The sequence below is a fragment of the Hemitrygon akajei genome, chromosome 8, assembly GCF_048418815.1.
Source record: "Hemitrygon akajei chromosome 8, sHemAka1.3, whole genome shotgun sequence".
NCBI classification, from domain to species: domain Eukaryota; kingdom Metazoa; phylum Chordata; class Chondrichthyes; order Myliobatiformes; family Dasyatidae; genus Hemitrygon; species Hemitrygon akajei.
This window is the reverse complement of record NC_133131.1, coordinates 68,399,673-68,426,014: the sequence shown is the minus strand read 5'-3', so window position 1 is coordinate 68,426,014 and position 26,342 is coordinate 68,399,673. Positions and strand designations below refer to the sequence as shown.

The following is a 26,342-nucleotide window of genomic DNA, read 5'->3' as shown; positions in this document are numbered from 1 at the left end:
TTATATATAATTGTGTTTTATTTTTCACTTATTAAGTATTGCAATTTACCGCTGCTGCAAAACAACAAATTTCATGGTAATGCCAGTGATTTTAAACCTGATTCTGATTCAGGCAAAGGGGACTGATTTTTGGCTGGTCACCCATAATAATATTGAACAGTAGTGGAGTGGACATGAAATGTTGTACAGCCTCCTTCCACATTCTTGTGGAACCTGTGGCGAGGTACAGCAGTTTTAAAGAGTGTCGTCGACACAGCTGAGTTGGGCTTCTGACATTGGTGACAAAGCAACAATGGCTGTGTATTAAGTCTCTTCTGTTCTGGTGTAGAATCCATCCATGATGCTACCATGCACATGTGCTGTTCCTGCTGACATGTAATTCTGCACTTGAACAGTGCTTATAAAAAGCATTCACCCCGCCCCCCGGACGTTTTCATGTTTTATTATTTTACAACATTGAATCGCAGTCAATTTGGCTTTTTTGACATTGATCAACAGAAAAGTCTCTTCAGTGTCAAAGTGAAAACAAATTTCTGTAAATTGGTCTAAATTTATTACAATTATTAAACAAATTATTGATTGCTTAATTACTCACCCCCTTCAGGTCAGTATTTAGTAGATGCACCTTTAGCAGTAATTATAGCCTTGAGTCTGTGTGGATAGGTCTCTATCAGCTTTGCACATCTGGACACTGTAATATTTTGCCCTACTTTACAAAACTGCTCAATCTCTGTCAGATTGCATGGGGATCGTGGGTGAACAGCCCTTTTCATGTCCAGCCACAAATTCTCAATTGGATTGAGGTCTGGACTCTTGACTTGTCAATTCCATGACATTAACTTTGTTGTTTTTAAGCCATTCCTGTGTAGCTTTGGCTTTGTGCTTGGGGTCATTGTCTTGCTGGAAAACAAATCTCCCAAGTCACAGTTGTCTTGCAGACTGCATCAGGTTTTCCTCAGGATTTTCCTGTATTTTGCTACATTCATTTTACTCTCTACCTTCACAAGCCTTCCAGGGCCTGCTGCAGTGAAGCATCCTCACAGTGTGATGCAGCCACCACCATGCTTCATGGTAGAGATGGTGTGTTTTGAATATGTGTGTAATTTGGCTTATGGCAAACATAGCGTTTAGTCTGATGGCCAAAAAGCTCAATTCTGGTTTCATCAAACCATAGAAGCTTCTTCCAGCTGTCTTCAGAGTCTCCCACATGTCTTCTGACAAACTTGAGCCAAGATATCATGTGAGGTTTTTCCAACAGTGGCTTTCTCTTTGCCACTCTCCCATAAAGTTGCGACAAGTGAAGCACCCGGGCAACAGTTGTTGTATGCACAGTGATTCAATGTTGTAAAACTGTAAAAGAGAAAAACTTCTCGGGTGGGGGGTGAATACTTTTTATTGGCACTGTATGTCACCATGTTAACCCAGCCCCTGAATTTCACTGTCACTGTGCCAGCTGATGGTGGCTCTGTTCCATTTAATACGTTATTCTCTATTGGAATCTCTCAACTCATCCTGAAACAAGTTTCCCTCGTTTGATTTCAGTGCAGTATTTTTCCATGTGTGATAGGAGTAACCCTTCTGGTTTTGATGTTCGCAGCACACAGTCAGCGCCTGGTGTATGTGCACTCCACATTGAAAAGGAACACACGCTACCAGACCCTTGAGCGAGATTTAATCGAGTTGCAGGAGCAGCAGCTTTTTGAGTACTTTGTGGTGGTGTCTCTTCGGAAGAAAGCTCCCTCCAACAGCTATGAGCCGCAGGTCACGCAACAGTTCCCCAGTAAGGTGAGACTGATTTGCACGCTGCACATCATGAAAGCTCACCCACATTGTTACGTATACTTTCCGAGCAATCCTGTTCTTGCTGCAAGTAACCACATCCAAATCATCAGGGAGTATGTCCAAGATCCCCAGCTGAAACCTGTATTTCAATGTGAGGTTAGTGTAATTCTGACCTTGCACTGAGGTCAGTCCAGGGAAGGATCAGGACTGCGTTCCCTTGCACTGAGGTCAGTCCAGGGCAGGATCAGGACTGCGTTCCCTTGCACTGAGGTCAGTCCAGGGCAGGATCAGGACTGCGTTCCCTTGCACTGAGGTCAGTCCAGGGAAGGATCAGGACTGCATTCCCTTGCACTGAGGTCAGTCCAGGGAAGGATCAGGACTGCATTCCCTTGCACTGAGGTCAGTCCAGGGAAGAATCAGGACTGCGTTCCCTTGCACTGAGGTCAGTCCAGGGAAGGATCAGGACTGCGTTCCCTTGCACTGAGGTTGGTGTAGTGCAGGACTGGGTCAGGGAAACTTGCACTGTCAGAAAACTATTGGACTGGGACATGTTCTCCTTCACTCAGACCAATTGGCACGGTACAGCACTAATTATTCTCACATATTTAATCTGGCACTCAGTGAATCCTGTGTCCCCCCCCCCCCCCCCCCCAAGGTTTGTACTGTTTTAACCAGATTAGCCTATTCTGGCCTCTTTCTGCCATTGTTCATTAGTTATGTGCCATGTCCTGTGATGTGGACATCACAGCAAATATTCTCGGCAAATATTTCTACAGGAGTGGTTTGCCATTGCTGGGCATATTCTTTACATTAATGACCCCAGCCATCATCAATAGTCTTGATGATTGTCTGCCTTGCATCAGTGGTTGCCTAACCAGGACTTGTGGTATTCACCACCTGCTCATATGGCCAACCATCACCTATTCCTGCTATACCTGTGCTGTGAGTGCACACTCCACCTGGTTTGAATTACTACAGTAGCTGACTCTAAAGGGTTAAGACCCTGTCTTGGTTCATGATTTAGCCGTCCTCAGTATCATAGATCTCTTCTCCTTTGTGGTCTGCAGCCTTTTGAACCACAGACCTAAACCAATTGCTTGCTTCTAACTTCCCGTTTTGGTTATGTCCAGTGTTACAGGTCTTCCACTTCACCATTTTAAGGTTTAGTGATGAGATTTATCAACATCACAGAAATAGCCCACCTCCAAACATTGAAAATAGGGTGTACCTCAATCTTTAGATTTAACAGCTTGGGGATGTGAGCCAACACAGGCCAGTTCCACCTGACCTACAGACACCCCCTGCAATCGAACAAGCTCCCATAATATTGCTAATTTCAAAAGTCTGATGTACAGTTGTAAGAAAAAGTTTGTGAACCCTTCGCAATCACCTGGTTTTCTCAGTAGTTACCATAAAATGTGGTGTGATCTTCCTCTAAGTCACAATAATAGACAAACACAATCTGTCTAAAGTAATGACATACAAACAACTGTACTTTTCATGTCTTTTTTGAACACATTGTTTAATCATTCATAGTCCTAGTTGGAAAAATTATGTGAACCCTTGTATTTATGTGAACCTTAACTGGTAGAACCTCCTTTAGCATCAGTAACCTCCACGAAATGTTTCCTGCAGTAGATGATAAAACTCGCACAACAGCGAGGAGGAATCTTAGATCATTCCTCCAAACAAAACTGTTTCAGTTCATCAATATTTCTAGGATACCTTGCATTGATCGTGCCACAGCATCTCAATTGTGTAAAGGTCTGGACTCTGACTTAGCCTTTCTAAAACATAAATTTTCTTATTTTTCTTCTTTTTAAACTATTTTGTTTCAGATCATTGTCTTATTGCATCATCCAACTTCTATTAAGCTTCAGGTGACATTCTACCCTGTCAGCTACTCTGACATTGTCCTGTAAAATGGTCTGGTACAATTTTGAATTCATTGTTCCCTCAACGATTCCAAGCTCTCCAGTCCCTGAGGCAGCAAAGCAGCCCCAAACCATGATGCTCCTCCCACCATACGTCACAGTTAGGATGAGGTCTGATGTTGGTGCACGGTGCCCTTTTTCCTCCAAACATAGCACTGAGCATTTTTGCCAAGAAGTGCAACTTTTGTCTCATCTGTCCACAGAACGTTGTCCCAGAAGCATTGTGGAACATCCAAGTGGTCTTTGCAAACTTTAGACGTGCAGCAATGTTTTTTTTTGGAGAGCAGTGGTTTCCTCCATGGTGTCCTTCCATGAACACCTTTCTTGTTCAGTGTTTTCTTATTGGACACGTGAACAGAGACTTTAGCAAGTTCTAGAGATTTCTGCATGGCTTTTGCTGTTTCCCTTTTTCACCTCCTTCAGCATTCCACGTTGTTCCCGGTATGGTCTTTGCAGGATGCCCACTCCTAGGGAGAGTAGCAACAATGCTGAATTTCCTCCATTTGTAGGCAATTTCTCTTACTGTGGACTGATTTTTTTGTAGCCTTTTCCAGCTTCACATATCTCTACAGTTCTTCTAAGGTCCTCTGAAAGTTTTGGCTGAAGCATGTTGCACATAAACAGATCTTCCTTGGGAAGAGCAGGCTCTGTCAGTAACCTGTGTCTTTTTAATAGGGTAGGGCATGTCTACAACCCACACCTCCAGTCTCATCTCATTGATGGGAACATCTGACTCCAAATAGCTTTTGTAGAAGGCAGTACCCCAGAGGTTCACGTACTTTTTGAACCTAGACTGTGATTACTTAAATGGTATACTCAGTATTGATGAGAAGAAGTACAACTCTTTACATGTTATTAGTTTAGGCAGATTGTGACTTAGATGTAGATCAAGCTGCATTTTATGAGCAGAGAATCAGATAATTGCAAAGGGTTCACAAGCCTTTTCTTGCAATTGGTACACATCTCCTTCCCGTGAACGGCAGGACCAGTTTTCTCTGTTTCTCTGCCTTCAGTAATTGTTCTTCCTTATCAGTCCCATCCACTGTTGCTGCCATTCATTACAATACTATGAAGGTGTTTTTACCAAATCGCGTGATAGCTGTCTATTTTCCAACCTGCGGACTAAATCAACTGGAGAATGCCTGTGAAAATGGAAACTGTTCATTGCTCGGTGAAGGCCTACAGTAAAGAAGGAAAGAAGATCTAATTATTGGCTAGAGCTGACAGAATAGCAACTGGCCATGTGCAGCTGTCAGGAGGGGGGAAGGGGATAGGTAGCCAGTGCAGAGTAAACCTGTGGCAGTTCCCCTCGCGACAGTTATATTACTTCAGATACCGTTGAGAGTGGGAGGGATTGATCTAGCAGCTAAAGGCCACAGCGGTCAGGTCTCTGGCACTGAATCTGTCTCTGTGGCTCAGAAGGGAATGGGGGAGAAGAGGCCAGGTGTAGTGATAGGGGATTCACTGGTTAGGGGAACAGAACGGAGGATCTGTCGATGAGAACAAAATTCTCGGATGGCACATTGCCTCCCAGGTGCCAGGGCATCTCAGGCTGAGTCCACAGCATTCATAAGTGGGAAGGAGAGCAGCCAAGAGGGAGTGGGCGGCAGTGGTACCAGTGATATGGGGAGGATGGGTAATGAGATGCCACAAAGTGAGCTGGCTGCTAATTTAAAGGACAGACCTCAAAAGTTGTGATCTCAGGATTACTACCCAGGCCATGTGCAAGTGAGGCCAGAAGCTGGAAGGGTCCCCACGTTGAGATTCTAGATCAGAGAAGGAGCTGTTTTGATGGTATCAAAAAGGCTCTGGCAAATGTGCATGAATGGAGCCAAAGAGATGGGGAAGATCTTAAATGGGTTTTCTGCATCTGTATTTACTCAGGAGTTGGACACAGAATCCAATGAAATGAGGCAAAGCAGCAGAGCGGTCATAAACCATATACAGGTCACAGAGGAGGAGGTATTTGTTGTCTTGAGGCAAGTTATAATGGATAAATCCCCAGTCCCCACCAGCATGTTCCCTTGGACCAGTGCTGAAATTGCCTTTAAATATCCTTAGCTACAGCTGAGGTGTCAAAGGACTGGGGGTAGCTAATGTTGTTTTCTTGTTTAAGAAAGGCTCGAAGAATAAGCCATGAAATTGTAGGCCGCAGAGTGTCACATCAGTAGTGGAAAAGTTATTGGAAGATGTTGTAAGAGACTGGATATATAAGTATTTGTAAAGACAGGCACAAGGCATTGTGCATGGTCGGTCATATCTAACCAATCTTAGTGTTCTTCGAGGAAGTTACCAGAAAAGTTGATGAAGGCAAGTCTGCATCGACTTTAGCAAGGCCTAGAATAAGGTCCTGGGTGGTAGGTTGGTCAAGAAGGCATTTCAAGATGGTGAAGTAAATTGGGTGACCTCCCAGGGGAATGCCATGGAGACCTGGCTACTGGCACTGAGCATGGGTCCGTGGTGAGGAAGGGAAAGAGGGAGAAGAGGGGAGCGGTAGTGTTAGGGGACTCAATAGTCAGACAAACTGACAGGAGGTTCTGTGGATGTGAACAGGACACCCAAATGGTATGTTGCCAGGGTCATGGATGTCTCGGATCATGTCCACAACATTTTACAAGAAGAGCAGTCAGGTATCCTGGTACAGGTGTACCCCACTTTACGAATGTTTGTTTTACGCCACTTCGCTTTTACAAAAGACCTACATTAGTAACCTGTTTTCAGATTACAAAGAGGATTTTCACTTTTACAAAAATTTCTCCCATATAAATTAATGGTTCTTTGCTTTACGCCATTTGTGAAGGGGGAGACAACTGTACATATTGGTACCAATTGCAAAGGAAGGAAAAGCAAAGAGAGATTTTAGAAAGCTAGGCGGAAAGCTGAGAAGCAGGACCTCCAGGGTAGTAATTTCTGGATTTCTGCCTGTGCCACGCAGCAGTGAGAGTAGAAACAGGATGATTTGGCAGGTCAGTGCGTGGCTGAGAAGCTGGTGCAGGGAGAGGACTTCACGTTCTTGGATCATTGGGATCGCCTCTGGGGGAGGTCTGACCTGTATAAAAGTGACAGGTTGCACCTGAAGGGGGGCGGGGGGGGAGATCAATATTCTCGTGGGCAGGTTTGTTAGAGCTGTTAGGGAGGATTTAAACTAATTTAGCTGGAGGATGGGAATATGAGTAAAGGGACTCAGGATAGAAGAGATGGTAAAAAAGCAAAGATAGCATGCAGTCAGACTGTCAGGAAGGGCAGGCAGATGATAGGACAAAACTGCAACCAGCAGGGTGTGTATCAGTGCATCAGGGATGCAGAATCAAAGAGGGTAGCAAATACAGCACTCACAGTGTTACATCTCAATGCACGGAGTATAAGAAATATGGTGGATGATCGTGTTCCTCTATTACAGATGGTCAGGTATGACATTGTGGCCATCACTGAATCATGGCTAAAGGATGGTTGTAGTTAGGAGTTGAATGTCCAGGGTTGTATGTTGTATCAAAGGATAGGAAGGTAGACAGAGGGGGCGGCATTGCTTGGCTGGTAAAGAATGGCATCAAATCAGTAGAAAGATGTGACATAGGATCGAAAGATGTTGCATCCTTTTGCGTTGAGTTAGAAAACTACAAGGGTAAAAGGGCATTGATGGCAGTTATAAAACAGGCCTCCCAACAGTGGCTGGAATGTGGATCACAGATTACAACACAAATTAGAAAAGGTGAGTCAAAAGGGCAACGTTATGCTAGTCGTGGCAGATTTATTGGGAAACTATGTTGGCAATGGGTCTCAAGAGAGAGAATTTGTTGAATGCCTATGAGATGGCTTTTTAGAGCAGTTTGTCATTGAGCCTACTAGGGGATCAGCTATACTGGAGGGTGTTATGTAATGAACTGGAGGTGATTAGGAAGCTTAAGGTAAAAGAACCCTTAGGAACCAGTGATCACAATATGATTGAGTTCAACTTGATAGGAAGAAAGTAAAGTCTAACGTGGCAGTATTTCAGTGGAATAAGGGAAATTACAGTGGTATGAGAGAGTTGTTGTCCAAAGTAAATTGGAAGGAGCTGCTGGCAGGGATGTCAGCAGAGCAGCAATGACGTGGGTTTCTGGGGGAAATGAGGAAGGTGCAGGACAGATGTATTCCGAAAACGAAGAAGCATTCAAATGGTAAAATAGCACAACCGTATCTGACAAGGGAAATCAAAGCTAATGTAAAAGCAAAAGATAGATAGATAGATACTTTATTCATCCCCATGGGGAAATTCAACATTTTTTCCAATGTCCCATACACTTGTAGCAAAACTAATTACATACAATACTTAACTCAGTAAAAATATGATATGCATCTAAATCACTCTCTCAAAAAGCATTAATAATAGCTTTTAAAAAGTTCTTAAGTAGTTTACTTAAATACATTAAATACAATCAACCCCGGCACTTTAACATATCTTACTCCTGGCGGTTGAATTGTAAAGCCGAATGGCATTGGGGAGTATTGACCTCTTCATCCTGTCTGAGGAGCATTGCATCGATAGCAACCTGTCGCTGAAACTGCTTCTCTGTCTCTGGATGGTGCTATGTAGAGGATGTTCAGGGTTTTCCATAATTGACCGTAGCCTACTCAGCGCCCTTCGCTCAGCTACCGATGTTATACTCTCCAGTACTTTGCCCACGACAGAGCCCGCCTTCCTTACCAGCTTATTAAGACGTGAGGCGTCCCTCTTCTTAATGCTGCCTCCCCAACACGCCACCACAAAGAAGAGGGCGCTCTCCACAACTGACCTATAGAACATCTTCAGCATCTCACTACAGACATTGAATGATGCCAACCTTCTAAGGAAGTACAGTCGACTCTGTGCCTTCCTGCACAAGGCATCTGTGTTGGCAGTCCAGTCTAGCTTCTCGTCTAACTGTACTCCCAGATACTTGTAGGTCTTAACCTGCTCCACACATTCTCCATTAATGATCACTGGCTCCATATGAGGCCTCTCTATCTGAGAGAGGGCGTACAACAAAGCAAAAGTTAGTGGGAAGACAGAGGACTGGGAAGCTTTTAAAAACCAACAGAGAGCAAATAAAAGAATCATTAGGAGGGAAAAGATGAAATATGAAAGCAAGCTAGCAAACAATATCAAAGTGCATAGTAAAAGCTTTTTCAAGTATGAGTGGATATAGGGCCACTAGAAAATGAGGCTGGAGAAATAATGGGGGACAAAGAGATGGCAGATGAACTAAATGAGTATTTTGCATCAGTCTTCACTGTGGAAGACACTAGCAGTGTGCCAGATGTAGTGTGTGATGAAAGAGAAGTGAGTGCACAGGGGAAGGTGCTCAAAAAGCTGAAAGACCTAAAGGTACACAAATCACCCAGACCAGATGTACTGCACGCTAGGGCTCTGAAACAGAGATTGTGGACTCATTGCACTCCAGCAAGGTGCCATAGGACTGAAAAACTGCAAATGTCACTCCACTCTTTAGGAAAGGAGGAAGGCAGCAGAAAGGAAATTATGGACCAGTTAGCCTGACCTCAGTGGTTGGGAAGATGTTGGAGTCGATTGTTCAGGATGAGGTTATGGAGTGAGTCCTTGGTGACACAGGACAAGATGGTACTAAGTCAGCATGGTTTCCTTAAGGGAAAATCCTGCCTGACAAACCTGTTGGAATCCTTTGAGGATAGATAAAGGGGATGCAGTGGATGCTGTATATTTGGACTTTCAGAAAGCCTTTGACAACGTGCCACACCTGCTTATTAAGTTAAGAGCTCATGGTATTACAGGAAAATTACTGCCATGGTTAGAGCATTGGCTGATTGGCAGGAGCGGCAAGTGGGAATAAAAGGATCCTTTTCTGGTTGGCTGCCAGTGAGCAGTGGTGTTCTGCAGGGGTTGGTGTTGGGACCATTTCTTTTTATGCTGTATATTGGTGATTTAGATGATCAAATAGAGGGCTTTGTTGCCAAGTTTGCAGATGATACGTAGATTGGTGGAGGGACAAGTAGTTTTGAGGAAACAGGAAGGCTGCAGAAGGATCAGGAGAATGGGCAGGTAAGGGCAAATGAAGTATAATGTTGGAAAATGCATGGGTTTGCACTTTGGTAGTAGAAATAAATGTGCAGACTATTTTCTAAATGGGGAGAAATCCAAAAATCTGAGATGCATTGGGATTTGGGAGTCCTTGTGCAGGACACCCTAAAGGTTAACTTGCAAATTGAGTTGGTGGTGAGGAAGGCAAATGCAATGTTAGCATTCATTTCAAGAGATCTGGGATACAAGAGCAAGGATGTGATGCTGAGGCTTTATAGGCACTGGTGAGGCCTCACCTTAACTATTGTGAGCAGTCTTGGGCTCCTCATCTAAGAAAAAATGTGCTGGCATTGGAGAGGGTCCAGAGGAGGTTCACAAGGATGATTCAAGGAATGTTTGATGGCTCTGGATCTGTACTTGCTGAAATTTTGAAGGATGGGGAGGTGTTGGAGATCTCATTGAAACCATTCGAATGTTGAAAGCCTAGACAGAGTAGATGTGGAAATGATATTTCCCATGGTGGGGGAGCCTAGGACCAGAGGGCACAGCCTCAGTATAGAGGGGTGTCCATTTAAAACAGAGATGTGGAGCAATTAGTTTAGGCAGAAGATGGTAAATTTGTGAAAATTGTTACCACAGACAGCTGTGGAGGCTAGGTCATTGGGTCAGTTAGGAAGATTCAGTCGCTAGGTATACATGGTGAGGTAGTAAATTGGATTAAACATTGGCTCATTGGGAGAAGTCAGAGAGTGATAGTGGAGGATTGCTTCTCTGAGTGGAGGCCTGTGACTAATGGTGTGCCACAGGGATCAGTGCTGGGTCCATTGTTATTTGTCATCTATATCAATGATCTGGATGATAATGTGGTAAATTGGATCAGCAAATATGCTGATGATGCAAAGATTGGAGGTTTAGTGGACAGTGAGGAAGGTTTTTAAAGCTTGCAGAGGGATTTGGACCAGCTGGAAAGATGGGCTGAAAAATGGCAGATGGAGTTTAATACAGACAAGTGTGAGGTATTGCACTTTGGAAGGACAAACTAAGGTAGTACATACAAGGTAGATGGTAGGGCACTGAGGGGTGTAGTAGAACAGAGGGATCTGGGAATACAGATACATAATTCCCTAAAAGTGGCGTCACAGGTAGATAGGGTAGTAAAGAGAGCTTTTGGTACAGTGGCCTTTATAAATCAAAGTATTGAGTATAAGAGTTGGAATGTTATGGTGAGGTTGTATAAGGCATTAGTGAGGCCGAATTTGGAGTATTGTGCGCAGTTTTGGTCACTGAATTACAGGAAGGATATTAATAAGGTTGAAAGAGTGCAGAGAAGGTTTACAAGGATGTTGCTGGGGCTTGAGAAACTGAGTTACAGAGAAAGGTTGAATAGGTTAGGACTTCATTCCCTGGAGTGTAGAAGAATGAGGGGAGATTTGATAGAGGTATATAAAATTATGATGGGTATAGATAGAGTGAATGCAAGCAGGCTTTTTCTCCTAGGGGAGAAAAAAACCAGAGGACATGGGTTAAGGGTGAAGGGGGAAAAGTTTAAAGGGAACATTAGTGGGGGGCTTGTTCACACAGAGAGTGGTGGGAGTGTGGAATGAGCTGCCAGATGAAGTGGTAAATGCGGGCTCACTTTTAACATTTAAGAAAAACTTGGACAGGTACACGGATGAGAGGGGTTTGGAGGGATATGGTCCAGGTGCAGGTCAGTGGGACTAGGCAGAAAAATTCTTTGGCACAGCTAAGAAGGGCCAAAAGGCCTATTTCTGTGTTGTAATGTTCTATGGTTCTATGGGTGTATTTAAGGCAGAGACTGATAGGTTCTTGATTAGATACAGCATCAAAGGTTATGGGGAGAAGGCCGATGAGTTGGGCTGAGGAGGGGGAAAGATGGATCAGCCATGATGGAATGGTGGAGCAGACTCAATGGCCCAAATAGCCTAATTCTGCTCCTATATCTTATGGTCTAAATTGGATTAGGTATTGACTTTGCAGAAAAAGCCAGGGAGTGGTAGTAGATGATTGCCCCTCTGTCTGGAGTCCTCTAACCAATTGAGTGCTGTGTCTGTTGTTGTTCGTCATCTATATCAAGTATCTGGATAATAATCTAATAAACTGAATCAGTAGATTTGCTGACGATGCCAAGATTACATAAGAACATAAGAGATAGGAGCAGGAGTAGGTCAATTGGCCCCTCAAGCCTGCTTCGCCATTCAACAAGATCATGGCTGATCCAATCTTAACTCTAGTTTTCACCGAATCCCACAAGGCAACAGTGCCAACCAACAGGGCACCATGCCGCCCATTTTATTTTATTATTCATCCCGCCCAAACCCATGTGATCAACTGGGGGAAAAAAAACAAGTTGCCAATTGAGGAGAAAAAATCTGGAAAATTCCTCTCCGACCCATCCAGGCTATCGAAAACTGGTCCAGGAGATCACATGGCTGATCTAAACCTAGCCTCATGTCCACTTACCTGCTCGCTCACCATATCCCCTAATGCCATTTTTATCCAGGAAAATGTCTATCTCCGTTTTGAATTTATTGAGTGTAGTAGCTTCCACAGCCCCACTACCCTCTGAGTGAAGAAATTTCTCCGCATCTCAGTCCTGGAATGGCATCCCCTTATTTTAAGATTATGCCCCCTAGTCCTAGTTTCACCCATCATTGGGAACATTCTCCCCGCATCCACCCGATCAAGCCCCTTCACAATCTTATATGTTTCAATAAGATCGCCTCTCATTCTTCGGAACTCCAATGAGTAGAGTCCCAATCTACTCAACCTCTCATCATACATCAACCCACCCATTCCCGGAATTAACCTAGTGAACCTTCTCTGCACTGCCTCGAGAGCCAGTATGTCCTTTCTTAAATATGGACACCAGAACTGCACTCAGTACTCCAGGTGTGGTCTCACCAATACCCGGTACAACTGCAGTAAGACCTCCCTGTTCTTATACTCCATCCCCCTAGCAATAAAAGCCAGCATTCCATTGGCCTTCTTGACCACCTGCTGCACTTGCATACAAACTTTTTGTGTTTCCTGCACCAGGACCAAAAGATCCCTTTGCACAGAAGCACTTTCCAGTTTCTCTCCATTTAGATAATAACTTGCTCTATTATTTTTCCTGCCAAAGTGCAAGACCTCACACTTGTCAGTATTATATTTCATCTGCCAAATGTCTGCCCAATCACTCAGCCTATCTATGTCCCCCTGCAGGGTTTCAATGTCCTCCGCACTCATTACACTCCCTCCCATCTTTGTGTCATCAGCAAACTTCGATACATTGCACTTAGTCCCTTTCTCCAAATCATTAATATAGATTGTAAAGAGTTGGGGTCCCAACACCGACCCCTGCGGAACACCACTAGTCACCAACTGCCAGTCTGAGAATAAACCATTTATCCCAACTCTCTGTTTTCTGTTAGAAAGCCAATCCTCCACCCATGCCAGAATATTATCCCCAATCCCATGATTTTTTACTTTAAGTAATAATCTTTGGTGTGGCACCTTGTCAAATGCCTTTTGGAAGTCCAAATACACCACATCCACTGGTTCCCCTTTATCTACCCTATATGTTATGTCCTCAAAGAACTCCAACAAATTTGTCAAACATGACTTCCCTTTTGTAAAGCCATGCTGACTTTGTCCTATTAGGCTATGTTTATCCAAATGCCCTATTACTGTTTCCTTAATTATCGATTCCAACATTTTGCCAACCACAGATGTTAGGCTAACAGGCCTATAATTCCCAGCCTTCTGTCTATTGCCCTTTTTAAATAAAGGAGTTACATTAGCATTTTTCCAATCTGCCGGGATCATTGCCGAGTCCAGCGAGTTTTGAAAAATTATCACTAATGCATCCACAATCCCGACCGCCACTTCCCTTAAGACCCTAGGATGCAAGCCATCCGGTCCAGGGGATTTATCCACCTTCAGTCCCATTAATTTATCAAGTACCATTTCCTTGGTGATTTGAATCGTAGTTAGCTTCTCTCCCCCTAGAGCCCCCTGTTTATCCAGTGTTGGGATATTTTGAGTGTCCTCTACTGTAAAAACTGATACAAAATATTTGTTCAGCGTTTCCGCCATCTCCATGTCCCCTACCATTAATTTCCCGGTCTCATCTTCTAGGGGACCAACATTTACTTTAGCCACCCTTTTTCTTTTTATGTAACTATAAAAACTCTTACTATCTGCTTTTATGTTTTTCGCCAATTTACTTTCATAATCTATCTTCCCCTTCTTAATCAATCTTTTTGTTATTTGCTGCTGATCTTTAAAAGCTTCTCGATCTTCAATCTTCCCACTAGATTTAGCTACCTTATATAACTTTCTTTTTAGTGGTATACTTTGCTTTATTTCTTTACTTAGCCACGGATAACTATTTTTTCTTTTACACCCTTTTTTCTTCAGTGGAATATATTTTTCTTGATAGTTGTAAAATAACTCCTTAAATATACACCACTGATCAAGTACCGATCTACCCTTTAATCTATTTTCCCAATCCATCTTAAGCAATTCCGCTCTCATACCATCATAGTCTCCTTTATTTAAGCTCAGTACGCTTGTTTGAGATCCAACCCTCTCATCCTCTAATTGAATATGGAATTCGACCATGTTATGGTCACTCATTCCAAGGGGATCCTTTACTAGGACATTTTTTATTAGTCCTGTCTCATTACACAGGACCAGATCTAAGACTGCTTGCCCCCTTGTCGGCTCAGTAACGTATTGTTCAAGGAACCCATCCCGAATACACTCAATAAACTCTTCTTCAAGGCTGCCGTGTCCGACTTGATTAGTCCAGTCAATATGAAAATTAAAATCCCCCATAATTATAGCTGTTCCCTTATTACAAGCCCCAACTATTTCCTGATTTATGCTCCGACCAACTGAGTTACAGCTGTTTGGAGGCCTATAGACTACTCCCACCACTGCTTTTTTCCCTTTACTATTTCTTATTTCTAACCAAATTGTTTCGTTATCCTGATCCTTTGAGCCAATATCATTTTGCTTTATTGCAGTGATTTCTTGCTTTATTAACATAGCCACCCCACCTCCTTTTCCTTCTTGCCGGTCTCTCCTAATTGTCGAATACCCTTGTATGTTTAATTCCCAGTCCTGGTCACCCTGCAGCCATGTTTCCGTAATTGCCACAATATCATAACCATACGTAATTATTTGTACCGTCAACTCATCAATTTTATTCCTAATACTACGTGCATTCAAATAAAGGACTTTCAAATATGTTTGACACTTATTTCCTACCTTTTCCTTTTGTACAACTTTACGCTTATCTCCGTACATTCTTTCCCCTCCTGACACACTGTCTTTTTATTCCTCCACTTTTACCTACATCCATTACCTTCTCCATTGTCTTTTTAATTATTTGCTCTCTAGAATCCTCCCCCCCACTAGTTAGTTTGAAGACCTCTCTGCAGCCCTAGTTATATGATTCGCCAGGACACTAACCCCAGCCCGGTTCAGGTGAAGCCCATCCCTCCAGAACAGTTCTCTCCTGTCCCAGTACTGGTGCCAGTGTCCCAAGAAGCAAAACCCACTTCTCCCACACCAGTCTTTGAGCCACGCGTTTAACTCCCTAATTTTATTTAACCTAGCCAAATTTGCTCGTGGCTCAGGTAATAATCCGGAGATTATTACCCTTGAGGTTCTGTTTTTTAATTTGACCCCTAGCTGCTCATATTCCTGTAACAGAACCTTCTTCCTTGTCCTATCTATGTCATTAGTACTGACGTGTACTAAGACAACTGGATCCTCCCCCTCCCACTGCAAGTTTCTCTCCAGCCCAGAAGAGTTGTCCTTAACCCTGGCACCAGGCAGGCAACATAGCCTTCGGGACTCTCGCTCTCGGTTGCAGAGAACCCTATCTATCCCCCTGACAATACTGTCCCCTATTACTACAACATTTCTATTGACTCCCCCCTCTGGAATGGCCCCCCACTCCACGGTGCTATGGGCAGGTTGCTCATCCTCCCCACAGTCCCCGCTCCTGCCCTCACAGGGAGTTAAAGCCTCGAATCTGTTGGACAAGAGCGAGGCCTGCATCTCCTCCAGCCCTACCTCCTGGATTCCCCTATTTGCCTCACTCATAGCCACACCATCCTGTGCTTGACTGCAATCTACATTAGTTAATCTATTAGGTGTGACTATCTCCTGGTACACAGAGTCCAGGTAACTCTCCCCCTCCCTGATGTGTCGCAGTGTCTGAAGCTCGGACTGCAGCTCATCAATATGAAGCTGGAGTTCCTCGAGCAACAAACATTTGCTGCAAATGTAGTCGCCGTGTCCCTCAGTGGGGTCTACCAGTTCCCACATCTCGCAGCAGTAACACATCACCTGCTCCATGCTATATAGTTAATTTAATGTACTAGTATTAGTTATGCAAGAACCCTTTGCCCCAATACAGCTAACTATCACACTATTTAACAATACTTTTAAAGTTATAAGTGTAAAAGGAAGCAGGACTACTTCCCAATACTTACCAAGCAACTAGCTGTGAGAGCTCTGCAGCTCCGGTCTTCCTCGCCTCGCCCGGGTCTGCTGAAGCCCTTAGGCCTCCACTCTACTCCCGGCTCACTCCACTGCCCGCAACGACGCTTAGGGGTGTAGTGGACAGTGGAAAAGACTATCAAAGCCCTCAGTGGGATATGGACCAGCTGGAAAACTGGTCTGAAGAATGACAATTCAGTGCAGGCAAGTGTGAAACGTTGCATTTTGGGAAGACAAGTCGGAGTAGGTCTTACAGATTGAGCGCTGAGACGTGCGGTAAAACAGAGGGATCTGGGAAAACAGATCCATAATTCCAGGTAGCTGGGTCGTAAAGAAAGCTTTAGATACATTGACCTCAGAAGTCAAAGTATTGAGCTCATAGGTGGGGATGTTATGTTGAAGTTGTATAAGACATTGGTGAGGTCTAATTTGAAATATTTTGTGCAGATTTGGTCACCTGTCTACAGGAAAGAAGTCAAAAAGATTGAAAGAGTAAAGAGAAGACTTACAAGGATGTTGCCAGGACTGAGGACCTGAGTTACAGGGAAAGATTGAATAGGTTAGGACTTCATTCCCTAAAACATAGAAGACTGAGGGGAGATTTGATAGAGATATACAAAATTTTGAGGGGGAGAGATAGGATAAATGCAAGCAGGCTTTTTCCACTGGGGTTAGGTAGGATTAGGACGAGAGGTCATGGGTCAACGGTGAAATGTTTCAGGGAAGCATATGGGGGAACTTCAGTCAGAGTGGTGAGAGTGAGGAACGATCTGAAAGCAGAAGTGGTGGATGTGGGTGTGATTTCAGCATTTAAGAGAACTTTGGATGGGAAAGGTATGCAGTGCTATGTCCAGGTGCAGGTCGATGGGGTTAGGCAGATTCATAATTCAGCATGGACTAGGTAGGCCAGAGGGCCTGTTTCTGGATCTAACATGGACCACGACCTCTGGCTGTTCACCTTCCCGCTTAAGAATGCGGAGGATTCAATCTGAGATGACCCAGACCCTGGCACCCGGGAGACAACATACCATCCAGGAATCTCATCCTTGCCCTCGAAAGCTCCAGCCTGTTCCCCTAACTAATGAATCCCCTATCACCACCACTTGCCTCCCCTTCCCTACCTTACCTTCTGTTTTCACAACCTTTAACCCCCTTCTTTCCCCTTGTGATGCCTGATGCAGCTGTCTGGTATGAGGGGAAAGCCACTGGGAAACAAAGGAGCTGGATATTGTTCTTGGGAGTTGGAGAGGTTCAAGGAATATGGGGGGGGAAGCTGGAACAGGCTACTGAATTAGGATGATTAACCGTGAATGGCAGAACTGGCTGGAGGGGCTGGTTAGCCTACTTTATTTTTTTTAGGTAAACTGTGCTACCAGTGGACTAGGAACATTCATCACAGTTAGGCAACAGCTGGGATGTGGGAGCACTTAGCAGGGGAACGAGGTGCTCCTAAGCCGTGTACATTGTTTGCTTCATGATGCTTGTTTACACGGTCTGTTGCAGTTGGAGAAATCAACGAGGCAAGCTCGCGATGCTGAGGAGAGACTGAAGGCCATCCCACAATTCTGCTTCCCGGACATCAGCGAATGGGCTGCAGTTTCCCACCTCAACAGGTAGGGCTTCTGGTACCCTGGGTGGTTTTTCAAAACGGGGCCTCTTTCCTGTCACTTGAAAGCAGCCCCAGTGAAACTCCAACGACAGCCGGTGGTGAATTTGACAGAGCAGCACATTTCCTCAGAGCTGCCACAATTTAATGGCAGGTCTGGTAGAAGCCCCACTGTGTACTGTTCTCAGGGTTTCCGATACGTTTACAGTCACGCCAGCCCATGGCAAGTTCTGTGTAAACGTGAAAAATAGGAATGAATATCGGTCAGGGTGCTGGAATGAGCTCCTGCCCTTCATTTAACCAAGAGTTTATTGGCATCCAGAATGTAGCACGGTGCAGCACAGGAAGGGGCCCTTTGGACCACCGTTCTATGGCGAATGTGACGCCTGTCTGCTTGTCCCTCTGTTCCATGGCTAATCGTGTGTCTGTCTAAACATCTCAGATGTTATCGTATCAGCTTCCCCCACCTCCCCGGCAGTGCGTTCTCAACACCTACCACTTTACGTTAAAAAAGAAAGCTTGTCTCATATATCTTTAAACTTTCCCCTCTCACCTTAAGTATTTGGCGATTACAATCTGGAAAAAAGATTCTGATTTTTACCCTATCAATGCTTACCATAATGTTGTTTACACTCGTACAGCAGGGAAACAGCCATTCGGCCCAGCTCATCCATGCTGTCCTGATGAAGAGTCTCAGCCGGAAACATCAACTCTACTCTTTTCCATAGATGCTGCCTGGCCTGCTGAGTTCCTCCAGCATTTTGTGTGTCTTTATGTGTTACTTTGATTTCCAGCATCTGCAGATTTTCTCTAGGTCACTATCCACGTGCTTGCCTAGATGGCTTGCAAATGATGCTTACGGTGGCCACCTCAGCCACTAGTACTGGCAGCTCATTGCAAATATGCACCACCTTTTGCGTGAAAAAGCTGCCCTTGATGCCCTATATGAATCACTTACCTCTGATCTTAAACTAGTGCTCTCTTTGTTTTTAATCATGCCCTCTTGGAAAAAAGACTGCGTCTTTAGCAGTCAGGGATCCTCTGCATTCCGGGGAATAAATGGGAATAAAGTCTTGGTCTTTACTATCTCTTCTTGCAACTCAGGACCCCGAGTCCAAGCAACATCATGATAAATCCTTTCTGCACTCTTGCTAGTTTGATAACATCTCCCTATAACAGGATGATGAAAACTGTACACAGTACTCCACGTACAGCCTTGCTGATGTCTTGTATAACTACAACATCACTTCCCAACTTCTGACTGGAAGCCAGCACGCCAAACACTACCTTCACCTCGCTGCCTGTGACACCGCCTTTACTGAACTTCATAACGCTGCCCAGGGCCCTGTCACTCACTGTATAAATCCTGCCCTGGTTTGACCTGTCAAAACATAATACCTCTTATTTATCTGCATTGAAGCCATTTGCCAATCAGCCGAATACCTGTATGATCAAGATCCCCGGATATTTTTTCATTACCTTCCACGCTTTCTACACCACCACCTGATTAGTACCATCTGCAAATTTTTGAACTAGGCCTTGTACATTCACTTTAATTCCATCAGATAGTCCCTGACATTCCAGAGAAATGTATGCAAGTTTGTCCAAACGCTCCTTAATCCAGCCAACATCCTGGTGAGCCTTTCTGCACCATCTCCAAACCCTCTACGTCCTCCTTGCAAAGCTCCAGACAGAGCTACACATAATAATCCAAGCATGCCCTGACTGAGCTGCGACCTGCCTTCCTCACTTTGCCCAGTGGGAGAGTGAGACCAGGCTTTTGTTTCCCCCTGTGGAGAGTGGCTATCTGAGGCGATACAAGGGCTGATTTTGAGCAGCAGTTCGTGGTAGGAATATGGAGGGATATCCTGGAAAATATTGACATTTGAACATGCCCTGTCTCACACAGGTGAATGCTTCAATAGGCTTGGAATGGGCCATCTGAAAGGAGAGAGGCACACAAGCTGCTTAGAGTCAGATAGAGGGAATGGAAGAGGAGGGTACATAATGCGGCAGTAAGAGTTGGATTAACCAAGTGGTTATCTAACTTGTTCATCAAGCTGGATCAAGGGTTCCCAACCTTTTTTATACCATGGACCATATCATTAAGTAAGGGGTCCATGGACCCCAGGTTGGGCTCCCCTGAACGATTTGATCAATCCACTGATTGTAATAGTGTACTGGAGGGACCCGATAGCCTGAGGAGTGAATCGCTGCACTGTTTGAACTGACCAGCTTTAGGGCCGGTGAAAGCAGGAGCAATAAGTGCACTCTGTCATGGTATGTCTCAACACTTGTGAAGGTCCTGCCCACCAGAATGCCGTGGGGTGTTCTTGGCTTGTAACCAAGGTCGTCATCATTCTGTCAACAGTGAAACCTTCTCCTTTGTTCTGACTGGCGAAGATGGAGGCAGGAGATTCGGATACTGCAGGAAGCTCTTGGTAAGTCAGTCACTCAGCAATAATGAGCCTGTGATCAGTATGAATTGTTACACATTTTTACAAAGCATACAGTATACTGGCTGATTTAAAGTTGTTCTAGACTCAGAAAGAGTAGGCCTGGCACATGCACACAGACAACATCCTTAATACTCTTTGCACTTGTCTGAGTTAAATTTCATCTGCCATTCCCTTGCTAACTTTCCTAGTTCATCTTGATCCTGTTGCATCTTTAGATAACCTTCACTGTCATCTGCAATCACGCTATGCAAATTCAAGGTAAATTTATTGTCAAAGCACACGTTTGTCACCATATACAACCCTCCGATTCATTTACTAGCAGGAATACTCAATTAATACATAATAGAATAATACCCATAACAGAACCAATGAAAGACCAACCCAACTCGGATATTCAACCAGTATGCAAAAGGCAACATACTATGAAAATACAAAAAGAAAGCAAGAATAGTAAGAAATAAGAAATGAGTAATGAGAGCATGAGATGAAGAGTCCTTGAAAGTGAGTGAAGAGCCTGAAGGTGAGGGGTAATAACTCTTCGGGAACCTGGTGTGAGTCCTGAGGCACCTGTACCTCCTTCCCAATGGCAGCAGTGAGAAGAGAGCGTGTGTCCTGGGTGGTACCCTGATGATGGATCCACTACTTTTTGCAGGATTTTCTGTTCAAGGGCATTGGTGTTTCCATATCAGGCAGTGATGCAGCCAGTCAATATGCTCTCCAGTACACATCTATAGAAGCTGGTCAAAGTTTTAGATGTCGTGCCAAATCTTCGCAAACTCCTAGGGAAGTAGAGGCGCTGCTGTGCTTTCTTTGTAATTGCCCTTGCGTGCTGGGCCCAGAACAGGTCCTCTGAAAGGATAACACCAACAAATTTAAAGTTGCTGACCCTCTCTGCCCCTGATTCTCCAACAAGGACTGCCTCACGGACCTCCTTGATTGGTGGTCTGCTTGTTGTGGCTGGACGAGAGCCTGGAGCAAGCTGAATCAGCCAGCAAAGCGCAAGTTGGCACCGGAATGTGGTGACACTTGGCAAGTTCTCTCAGAAGGTCTCTTCATTACACCCGTGATACTTGCTCTGCTTTCTTGAATCTCGATTCTATGAGCAGCACTGCACTTTCTCTGTAACTGTAACGCTATATTCCGCCTTCTGTTATCGCTTTTCCCTTTGATTACTTGTGTTTAGAATGATCTGTGTTGAATGGGATGCAGAACAATGTTTCTCAGTTCTTGTGACAAAAATAAACGGTTCACACCTCAACCCTTGCTCAGCAACGAAAGTTCAAAGTGGGCTTGAGGATTAAAAAACATGGGGACTGCAGGCGCCTCCATCACTCACTATATTTCAATAGTGCTGGGTACTGTAGAAGATTGAACCTATCTCTAACAGTGCGGTGCAGACTGGGGCGCTTCAGCCAAGAGTCGGCCTGCAGTGGACTAGCAGCATGATACGGAACTAAACTGAGTACTTCTGGGCTCCTGGTTCGATATTCCACGTGTCATTCACTCACTTTTTAATCGTTTGCATAATTTGTTCTTTTCTCTTGCGTTGTGTGTTTGCTGTTCTCTTGAACGTGTTCCAAGGTGTTTCTTTGTTTCGTTGGTACCTGCAGGAAGATACATTTTCTATGTATCCTTTGATAGCAAATGTACTTTGAACCTTCGGAGTAGATACCTTGGGTCAAGAGGTCTACTCCCAATTTCTTATGTAAACTTTGACATTGTTTCTGCATTCATAGTCAGCAGCGTTTAACACCATCATACCCCCTGTTCTAATCAACAAGCTCCAAAACCTGGGCCTCTGTACCTCCCTCTGCAACTGGATCCTTGACTTCCTAACCAGAAGACCACTGTCTATGCGGATTGGTGATAACATATCCTCCTCGCTGATGATTAACACTGACGCACCTCAGGGGTGTGTGCTTAGCCCACTGCTCTACTCTCTCTATATTCATGACTGTGTGGCTAGGATGCCATCTACAAATTTGCTGATGATACAACCATTGTTGGCAGAGTCTCAGATGGAGATGAGAGGGTGTACAGGAGTGAGATATACCAGCTGGTTGAGTGGTGTCGCAGCAACAACCTTGCACTCAATGTCAGTAAGACTAAAAAGCTGATTGTGGACTTCAGGAAGGACAAGATGAGGGAACACACACCAGCCCTCATAGAGGGATCAGAAGTGGAGAGAATGAACAATTTCACGTTCCTGGGTACCCATATCTCTGAGGACCTAACCTGGGTCTAACATATCATTGCAGCTACAAAGAAGGCATGGATGGCAATGGTTATATTTCATTAGCAGTTTGAGGAGATTTGGTTTGTCACCAAAGACACTCGCAATTTCTACAGATGTACCGTGGAGAGCATTCTAATTGGCTGTATCACCGTCTGGTATGGTGGGTGGGGGGAGCTACTGCACAGGATCGAGCTGAGCTGCAGAGAGTTGTAAACCTAGTGAGCTCCATCATGGACAATATAGCCTCCATAATATTCCAGACATCTTCAAGGAACAATCCCTCAAAAAGGCGGCATCGGTCATTAAGGACCCTCATCATGCCCTGTTCTCATTGCTGCCATCGGAAAGGAGGTACAGAAGCCTGAAGACACACACTCAATGACTCAGGGACAGCTTCTTTCCCTCTGCCATCTATTTTCTAAATGGACATTGAAGCCATGAGCATTGTAATTCAGTTTCTTTTCTATTATCATGTATTGATTTGTACTGTTGCCACAAAGTCAACAAATTTCTCGACATATGCTGGTGATATTAAACCTGATTCTGATGAGAGAGGGATTTGGTGTTTCAGAACAAGGGAAGTTAAGTCAATGAAACAAGCCTCTGACTCACCAGTTTGACCGCAGAGGGAGCAGATGTCCAGCAGGACTTGCACTGGGCACCAAGTACACGCTTGCTGTCTCCCAGGGAAGGGGCCGTCAGTGTATGTGGGGCTGCACTGAAGCACTGGTGGTTCAGTGGCAGAGTTCTGGCCACGTGGGAACCCAAGCTCGATTCCTGGTCAGCGCAGCGGTTATTCTTGGGGCATCATGGTGGCGCTCCCTCACAGCTCCAGGGTTCAGACCTGACTGTGTGGAGTTCGCATGTTCTCCCTATCATCACGTGAGTTTCTCCGAGGAAGTGCTCCGATTTCCTCCCACATCCCAAAAACATGCAGGTTGGTGGGTTAATTGACACTGTGAATTGCCACCAGTGTGCAAGTGTAGTGCCCCTGAAAAGGGGATATGGTAATTAAAACATAGATTCGCTATGTTCATGCATCTGGCACTTGATGCAACAAAACTAAATCACAGTACATCCAGTTAACAATAGGCAATAAGATGTACATTGAATCAAGCTTGATCCTGGTCCCCTTTATACTGTTATTCATTCAACATTCAGGCCTTTTATTGGTTTAACTATTATTTCTGTTGGGAACATCTCGCTTTAATTCTAAAATATCAAAAATATAACACAAATATAAAAATACTCTAACAAACCATCATATTCTTTTATCAGCAATACTCTGCATCCAGACAGTTACACTGCGTGTTTATGACACTGTCTCCGTGCAGCTTCAACACTTCAATCATACCAGCCTTTTGTTTTCACCGTTTCAAACAAACATATAACTCAAAGAATTACACAAAATTTGGGGGGGGGGGGGGTGGGAATACTCAGCATTTTTCTGAAAACATGAATGTGCCAATTCACTTAAAATTCCAATTATTTTCTGAATTTCTTTCCCTACCTGGAAAAGAGATATAGCAAGTGAAATATAGATACTTGTCCTGAAGATGGAATGCAAGCTCTTACAAATCAATGGCAGATTGAGTGGTCAATACTATAAAAGAATAACTTGCACACAGTCTCAGAGTTTTCCACTGAACACATTTGCCTGTTTTTCAAGTAATATCCCTTTTCTCAACATGTAATGATATTCACATGAAATCAATTATTTTAACTTTTTAAAATAATTACTTGAACAATTAATTATAACTAAATCCAGCAGATTTCAACCTTGTCACACATGTGAGTGGTAGGGTCTGGAGGAGACGGGTGGTGGAAGTAATTGATAGAAAGTGGGGAAAAATAAACTGGGGCTACTATAGTGGATTTTTAAAGGCTTGTTGCTTGTAGAACCTTCCACACTGTGGAAACTCTGAGACCGCTATGATCTATAACTGAGCACATCACCGTATAAACTGGGCAACACTATATTGTGGAATTCGCGGGGTGCAGTGAATTGCTCAATGTAGATGACCACTTTAAACCTTAAAACTCCTAGAATTGTGTCATCCTGCCTCACCAGCTATTCCTGGTTGACTGTTTTATCTGCTCTGTTCCATGTGGTCCGCCCAGCCGAACGGGAAAGGTAAAAGGCTGCCAGAAGTTTACTGCATCATCAGTCGTCTAGGCTGCTTCAATCTCTTCTCTAAGGTAAAAGCAAAGCCAGAGCTTGTCTGCCCGTGTGTATCAGTGTGCCTGTCTCGTGTCCTCCCATCACCAGACACAGTATCCTTCCTGCCCCCCCATCTCCACCCCCACCTGGTGAAGGAGTTCTCCAGAGATTGCCAAAGCAAGGAATCTGCTCTGATCAATAGTGCTACAAAGCTGTTGGCTGCTGGCTCACCCGTCCTGGAGTCCAGGGCTTTTGGCCTACACTGGGGAGGTGTCAGCCATTCAGAGGACTGAATTTCAATCAGGAAGCACCATCTTTGATGAGGTTTCTGGGCTAGGAAATGCTCCGGGAACCCCAGCTGCTAATTGTTGCCATGTGAAACTGTGGAAATTAATCCGAGATTAGAGCTTCACTGTAGGTATAGAAACAGGCCACAGGGCCCAATCAATGTACTACATTGACATCACAAATAAGGATTTAGTGGTCTGCGTGACACCATTACAGCTCGAGGCGTCAGAGTTCAGTTCCGGTGTCCTCCTGTAAGGAGTTTGCACATCCTCCCCGTGAATGTGTTCGTTTCCTCCCACAATCCAAAGGCTTGTTGGTTAGTAGGTTAATCAGCCATTGTAAATTGACCTGTGATTAGGCTAGGGTGAAATAGGTGGGTTCTTTGGCAGTGCAGCTCGACGGGCCAGTAGGACCTGTTCAGCACTGCATCTCTAAACCAATAAAAATATATAAATGCATTTGTAAACAAGAGGAAATCTGCAGATGCTGGAAATCTGAACAACACACACAAAATGCTGGAGGAACTCAGCAGGCATCTATGGAAAAAAGTACAGTTGACGTTTCAGGCCGAGACCCTTCAGCAGGACTGGAGAAAAAAAGCTGAGGAGTAGATTTAAAAGGTGGGGGAGGGGAGAGAGAGAAATGCCAGGTGAGAGGTGAAACCTGGAGGGGAAGGGAAGTTGATTGGTGAAAGAGACAGAAGGCCATGGAAGAAAGGAAAAAGGAGATGGGAGGAGCACCAGTGGGAGGTGATGGATGGGCAAGAAGGTAACATGAGAGAGGGACAAGGGGATGGAAAATAGTGAGGGGGGGCATTACTGAAAGTTTGAGAAATCTATGTTCATGCCATCAGGTTGGAGGCTACCCAAACCGAATATGAGGTGGTGTTCCTCCAACCCAAGTGTGGTCTTATCCCGACGCAGGGGTGGGGGAGGCCATAGATGGACATATCAGAATGGGAAGCAGAATTAAAATGGGCGGCCACTGGGAGATCCTGCTTGTTTTGGCGGACAGAGCGTAGGTGCTTGGCGAAACGGTCTCCCAATCTACGTCGGGTCTCGCCGATGTACAGGAGGCCGCACAGTATATGCCGCACCAGACTCACAGGTGAAGTGTCGCCTCACCCAGAAGGACTATTTGGGCCCCGAATGGTAGTGAGGGAGAAGGTGTAGGGGCAGATGTAGGTCTTGTTCTGCTTGCAAGGATAAGTGCCCGGAGGGAGATCAGTGGGGAGGGACGAATAGACAAGAGAGTCACATAGGGAGCGATCCCTTCGGAAAGCAGAAAGTGGGGGTGGAGGGAAAGATGTGTTTGGTGGTGGGATCCAGTTGGAGGTGGCAGAAG

General features: G+C 44.6%; 1 protein-coding gene across 3 annotated transcripts in view; it reads left to right on the top strand.

Moving 5' to 3' along the window:
- LOC140731957 (DENN domain-containing protein 2C-like) overlaps positions 1-26,342 on the top strand; it is a 181,432-nt gene that overhangs the window by 113,319 nt on the left and 41,771 nt on the right. For all 3 annotated transcript variants that reach the window (XM_073053968.1, XM_073053966.1, XM_073053969.1), the window contains exons 9-12: positions 1,598-1,785; positions 17,752-17,861; positions 20,226-20,295; positions 24,671-24,748. In XM_073053968.1, the coding sequence (XP_072910069.1) occupies positions 1,598-1,785; positions 17,752-17,861; positions 20,226-20,295; positions 24,671-24,748 (446 nt within the window). The remainder of the gene's footprint in view (positions 1-1,597; positions 1,786-17,751; positions 17,862-20,225; positions 20,296-24,670; positions 24,749-26,342) is intronic.